This window comes from Rhinopithecus bieti, unplaced genomic scaffold (genome assembly GCF_001698545.2).
Source record: "Rhinopithecus bieti isolate Rb0 unplaced genomic scaffold, ASM169854v2 scaffold_5626, whole genome shotgun sequence".
In the NCBI taxonomy this organism is placed as follows: domain Eukaryota; kingdom Metazoa; phylum Chordata; class Mammalia; order Primates; family Cercopithecidae; genus Rhinopithecus; species Rhinopithecus bieti.
Window position 1 is genome coordinate 9,044,468 of NW_016805666.1, and position 6,645 is coordinate 9,051,112.

The 6,645-nt window shown below is 37.1% G+C and overlaps 1 protein-coding gene and 1 long non-coding RNA gene across 2 annotated transcripts in view; one reads left to right on the plus strand and one right to left on the minus strand.

Annotated features, from left to right (window-relative positions):
- Positions 1 to 3,501, plus strand: part of LOC108530514 (uncharacterized) — an 82,401-nt gene extending 78,900 nt beyond the window's left edge. The window contains exon 5 of the long non-coding RNA XR_001885866.1: positions 3,416 to 3,501. This is a non-coding gene — a long non-coding RNA (uncharacterized LOC108530514). The remainder of the gene's footprint in view (positions 1 to 3,415) is intronic.
- The window catches only part of ACAP2 (ArfGAP with coiled-coil, ankyrin repeat and PH domains 2), a 186,118-nt gene that overhangs the window by 73,412 nt on the left and 106,061 nt on the right, over positions 1 to 6,645 (minus strand). Inside the window, 2 exon segments of the mRNA XM_017873479.1 lie at positions 4,516 to 4,645; positions 4,647 to 4,697. Of these exon segments, the coding sequence (XP_017728968.1) occupies positions 4,516 to 4,645; positions 4,647 to 4,697 (181 nt within the window).

The window sequence follows — 6,645 nt, forward strand, 5'->3', positions numbered from 1 at the left end:
TTTTTTGGAGACGGAGTTTTGCTCTTATTGCCCAGACTGGAGTGCAATGGTGCGATCTCAGCTCACTGCAACCTCTGCCTTCTGGGTTCAAGCAATTCTCCTGCCTCAGCCTCCGGGGTAGCTGGAATTACCAGCATGCGCCACCACGCTCGGCTAATTTTTTGTATTTAGTAGAGACACGGTTTCTCCATGTTGCTCGGGCTGGTCTTAACTCCTGACCTCAGGTGATCCACCCGCCTTGGCCTCCCAAAGTGCTAGAACTACAGGCATGAGCCACAACGCCGGGCCCACCTTAAAAATACATAAATAAGATCATGTTACCTCTACCTTAACAACCTCCAACTTCCTACCATGGCTGGCAAGGCCCACTGTGATATAGCCCCTACCTACCTTACCTCTTCAACCTAGTTTTCTATTACTTTCCCCCTTTCTGTACTCCAACCACAACCTGGGACCACTCCCACCTCAATGCCTTTGTACTGGCTGTTCTGTCTACATGTTATGATGTTCTGCCTAGATGGGTACCAGGCTATCTCATACCAATCAGGTCTCTACTTAAATACCGTCTCCTCACAAAGGTCTAAGGTAGCTTCTTAGGCACTGTCTAGTACACCAACCCTATTTATTTTACTCAGAACATTTATAACTACCTTATATTTTCTGATTTGTGTCTTCTCCCTAACCAAAGTGTAAATTCTAGTGAGACCAGGGTCCTTGCCTTATTCCCAGCTGTAGTGGCACACCCTAAGCACTCAATAAATATTTCTTAAATAAATTAACAGGTTTTGTTTTTAGAGACAGGGTCTCACTCTGTTGCCCACTCTGGCCGGAGTGCAGTGGCACGATCAGATCTCACTGCAGCCTTGAACTCCTGGGCACGCAATCCTCCTGCCCTAGGCCCCAGCAATTCTCCCATCTCAGCTTCCCGAGTAGCTGGGACTACAGGTGCACACCACCAGACCCGGCTAATTTTTTTTACTTTTTGTAGAGATAGGTTCTCACTGTATTGCACAGTCTGGTCTCAAACTCCTTGCTTCAAGCAATCCTCCCGCCTTGGCCCCCCAAAGCGCTGGGATTACAGGAATCAGCCCCTGCACCTGGCCAGATTTTAAGTAAATGTTTTAATTAGACTAAATTTACTGAAAGATCAATAAATTAAAAGATTTGCCTTTTAGGGGATCTCTCCCAACTCTAGAAATTCACAACAAACATTTTACTTTTGTCTGTTATTATCTATCAGCTTAACGAAATGTTTAAGAATCATTCACTCTTTGCCAATACTGTCAAAAGATTACAAAATATCTTTTTAATATGTCCTTCCGACTGAATTCTGTATTTTATCAAATAATTTTAAAGCATTAAATAAAAAAAAACACAACAAGAAAAATCTAAGTAACTTAACTATAAGACTAGTTTCTGGCTGGGTGCAGTGGCTCATGCCTGTAATCCTTGCATTTTGGGAAGCTGAGGCGGGCAGACTGCTTGAGATCAGGAGTTTGAGTCCAGCCTGGCCAACATGGTGAAACCCTGTCTGTACTAAAAATACAAAACTTAGCCAGGCGTGGTAGTGGGCACTTGTAATCCCAGCTACTCGGGAGGCTGAGACAGGAGAATCACTTAAACCCTGGAGGCAGAGGTTGCAGTGAGCTGGGATCGCACTACTGCACTCCAGCCTAGGCAACAGAGCAAGACTCTTTCTCAAAAAAACAAAAACAAAAACAAAAGCCTAGTTTCTTCTACATATATTTCAAAGCCTATTCAGTTTAGAGAACTACAATATTGACTTTCAAATGCTCTAAGTAAAGCAGAAGCTGCAAATAGCCTACTATTCAAATGCTGAATAATGTTAAAATGCCTGTTTTATATGCCCTTTTTTCTATTTGAAAAAAAATTAAGTGCTATATAAAATTTTTAAATTTAAATGTTATATATAATAAAATGCTATATAAAATAGATTTTTATATAATTAAATTATATAGCATTTAAATTATTGGAGGAAAAAAGTAAACTCAAATATTTAGAGTAGTTAAGACAAACTTTATACATTTGGATATTTATTACTTACTATTCTCTAAAGTAGACATAAATGAAATAAAGGCCATAAAATGATAAAATAGTTCCCATCAGAAAAATCAAACAAACTAATAGGTATTTGTGGGGGGGGTGGGCATGAGGAGGCAGTGTGAGAATTCCTAACTTACATATGGATACCCAAGAAAATAACACATAAGTTTAAAAATAATGAAAATTGTAGCTAATCCTCCCAGTATAAAATTTGTAACATTAAGCCATTCGCTCTCTCAAAAACCATTTACTACATATCTATTTTCTAACCACTAGACTAGAAGCTAGGGATACAATCTAGAAATAGAAAAAAAAATAAATAAATATTTAAAATAATGTATAAGTAGTCTAACTGCAATGTGTACGAAAATACAGGCACACAGAGAAGGCAGGGGCAAAAATTATTCCTTTTGGCCTGGAGAAGTCTGAGTAACCCTGATCATAAAACAGAATGAATTAGTGACAGGGCAAGTAAAAGCAATGCAAGGCCGACCAATTTCATGAGAATACCTTACTACTCCAGACAAGATACAGAAAGGCTTGGTTAGGGCTGCAGCAAAGGTGAAGAAAGAACCCATTTAAGAGGTACATAGGAGGAATTTTCAAGACATTTTGGCAACTACATATACTGGCTTAGAATGAGGAGAATATCTGACATAATTCTCTCATTTCAAACTTCTATGAGAGTAAAAAAGTGACACCATTCAATTAGATAAGGGCAAAAGGGAAAGAGAAGCCATTTTGGAAGATGAGAGATTTCAGTTCTGAACACGAGAACAAAGTACCTCTGTGAAAAAACATTTGGTCATCTACTTATAACAGGTAGTGATTCAAGCAAGGGGTATGATGAGACTGACAGAAAAGAAAAGGATAAAACCAAAGATGGAACACTAGAAAGGAAAGTGCAAAGGCAGACAAAGGGGTGAAGCCCAAGACAGAACTGGAAAAGAAACAGAAGTTGGGAGGAAGACCCAAAAGCAGTTTCAGATAAATCAAGATAAAAGAATGTTTCAAGAAGGAGTAAAACAGAATAGCCAAGTTGGTTAAAAACTGAAATATGTCTAGCGAATAAAACCTCTGCATGAGCCATTTTAGTGGGCTAGGTAGGGTGACTACTCACACTACAGCAGAAAATGGTATAATGTGAGGTAGGTACGGGACCCAGGAAACAGCCTACTCCAGTCTAGCAACCTTTCCTCCAAAAGTACAGTCAATTAATTTTAAAACTTTAACTTCCCATTTACTGAACAGGAACTTAATGGAAAAAAACTTAAAGTTAATTTTCTATTGTTTTGCAAAGTTACCTAAGTCATTTTTAATTACTAATTTCTATTTGGTATTTTTTCTTAAGAAATACTCTGCAATCATTGTGAAGTAAACAATCTCTGAAGACAACCACTACTGTTTTGTAAAAGAAGATTTATATAAGGTAATTCCCTAAGCATTTAAGGTTTTTTGGCTTTAAATTCCATGATATATAGAAACAAGCAATATAATATGCCTTCATTTTTCCCATCTCTCAAATACCTTTGGAGACCTATCACATTCAAGCTAGTTTCCATTATAAATTAGACTGGAAGATCACCAAGCGATTTACCAAATACAGATTTCTAGTTTTAAAAGCAGCACCTAATGCAAAATATGGTAACACTACTTCTAGAAAGATTTTCATTTGGCAATATGGTGAACCTTAGCACCTCTAAGAATCTAATCAAAAGAAATAAGAAGTGTAAAGATGTTATTATCACTCACAATTACTGAAAATTATATTTTCCCTATTGCCAGTAAAAACTTGAACACCATAAATGTTTTTTACAGCAACTTAGAAGGAACTAGGGCCCTTACTCTAAAGGAAGTAACGCAGGAACGGAAAAACAAATGCCGTGTGTTGTCACCTGTAAGTAGGAGCTAAGTCACAGGTTTTCAGGGGCACACAGAGTGGTTTAATGCACACTGGAGACTCAGAAAGGGGGGAAGGTTGGGAGGGAGGTGAGGGATGAAAAACTTCCTATTGGGTACAATGTATACTACTGGAGTGACAGATACCAAAAAAGCCCACACTTCACCACTATGCAATTCATCATGTGACCAAAAACCCACTTGTACCCCTAAATTTACTGAAATAATAAAATGGTATAAAAGATCATTAAATTGATATAACAACTCCAGAGAACAAAATATAGCAACTAAAAAATGATTTTTAACATTTTTAAATGGGGACTATAAAGTTAAGAGAAAAGAGGCAGAACTCAGAACCAAAGGAATATATATATCCGTACACACACAGATACACTAATAGCTATACAGATGGAAATTTTCCATGAAAGATTATGTTTTAACTTTAAGCTCAAAGTAGAAGTATTTATTTACTCTTCTTAGGGCAATCACTCAAAAGTAACAACCTGTTTAGTAAGCACTGTCTGAAAACCTACACAGTAAGAAACTACATACCTGAAGCACATAATCGAGGGCTATATGTCGAAAACATTTTCTTGTTGCTGTCAGAATGTTGGTGGCTTCTTCAACTTCATGTTGTTTGTTTCTTTGTACTTGGGCATTTTTTACTAATGCGTTTTCTTTTCTTCACTGACTTTTCGAATTGCTTCTTGGCATCTTTGAATTTTCTAAGATCTCTAAAAAAAGAAAAACTTAGTGAAACTTTTATAACTTGCTTCATTAAAAAACTTTAGCAGGCCGAGCGCAGTGGCTCACACCTGTAATCCCAGCACTTTGGGAGGCTGAGGTGGGTGGACCACGAGGTCAAGAAATCGAGACCATCCTGGCCAACATGGTGAAACCTCGTCTCTACTAAAAATACAAAAAAATTAGCTGGGCGTGGTGGCACATGCCTGTAGTCCCAGTTACTCAGGAGGCTGAGGCAGGACAATCACTTGAACATGGGAGGTGGAGGTTGCAGTGAGCTGAGATCACGCCACTGCACTCCAGCCTGGCAACAGAGCAAGACTCCGTCTCAAAAAAAAAAACCAAACAAAAAACAAACAAACAAACAAACAACTTTAGCAAAATAACATTTAGAATTGAATTCCTATGTTCCTCCATTTTTTGTTTCACCTCACATTGAAACACATTTACTCTTCAAACTAAAATATGTACAGTTTCTCAATTTTGTATAAAACCTGATGAAGTCAGCTAAAATTTCATTATTTAAATCTATATAACTTGAGGTGATAATTAATTATCAAATTAACATTACAGAAACATAAAGGAAAAGTTAATTGTTTTGCTAAAGACAAATTCAGGGATATGTACCATTATTTAACCAAATGATTTGTAAACGGTAGTATACATAAGAATCACTATAGGGCACTTATTAAAAATGCAATTTCCAGAGCTCTTTCCAAGAGATTATAATTCTTTAGCCTTCGGGGAAAATCCTAGAAATCTGAGGAGTTTATTTTTAAGACACACCCATGATTTTACTACTACGGGTGGTCTACAGACCACACTCTAAGAAACAACATTCATTTCTCATCCTGTGGCATGATCATAGCTCACTACAGCCTTAAAGTCCTGGGCTCAAGCGATCCTCACACCTCAAGGCTTTCAAGCAGCTGGGATTATAGGCACATGTCACCACACAAGGCTAATTTTTATTTTTTATTTCTGTGGCCTCACATTATTGCCCAGGCTGGAACACATCAATTTCTGAAAGAACCGTTACATCAGCAAAGAATAACAGTATCCCTTTCAATAGTATGAAAATCTGAAACACTTGGTTCATTAATGACCTTACTCACATAACATCCCTTTGCTTTTATCTTTCTATTAGGGAGCTAGGTAAAATAATTTGAAGACAAATGATTTTATAAAAATCATAATAAAGTATATGTAAGAAAGACGTTCAGCTCCTTGAAAGAAGCCATAAACTGTATGTTTGCATTCTATGAAGACATTCTAAGTATTAATCTATCACAAAGTAATTTATAAAGAAACTGGTTGGGTGCACTGGCTCATGCCTGTAGTCCCAGTGCTTTGGGAGGTTACGGTAAGAAAACTGCTTTGAGGCCAGGAGTTTGAGACTAGCCTCAGCAACATAGTGAGATCTGACTCTACAAATATAAAAAATAAAAGATAAATTAGCCAGAAGTGGGCCACCCCTATAGTCCTAACTACTCAGGAGGCTGAGGCAGGAGGATCACTTCAGCCCAGGAATTCGAGGTTACAGTGAGTTATGATCAAGCCACTGTACTCCAGCCTGAGTAACAGAGTCAGACCCTGTCTCTATATTTAAAAAAGAAAAAAAGAAAAGAAACTGTGATACATAACCTCCAGAACAACAAATTCTAACCTATTAAAAACAGCGTACTATCTTAATGAGATCTAGCACCATCGTACAGCTCTATTATAATAAAATTTATCTGTAATTTTATATATTCCCAGCCAGGAATCAAAAGAGAAACAACTCTATTATTAATGCGAAAAGAAAACTTCCCTAATTTGGAAATTTCTGATTTTTAAATTTCCAGTTCTATTTTATTTCACAAAGAAAATGTGATGAATGTGACACAAAATACTCATAAGTAACAAAAATCATGTTTTTTTTTTTTTTTTTTTTTTTTT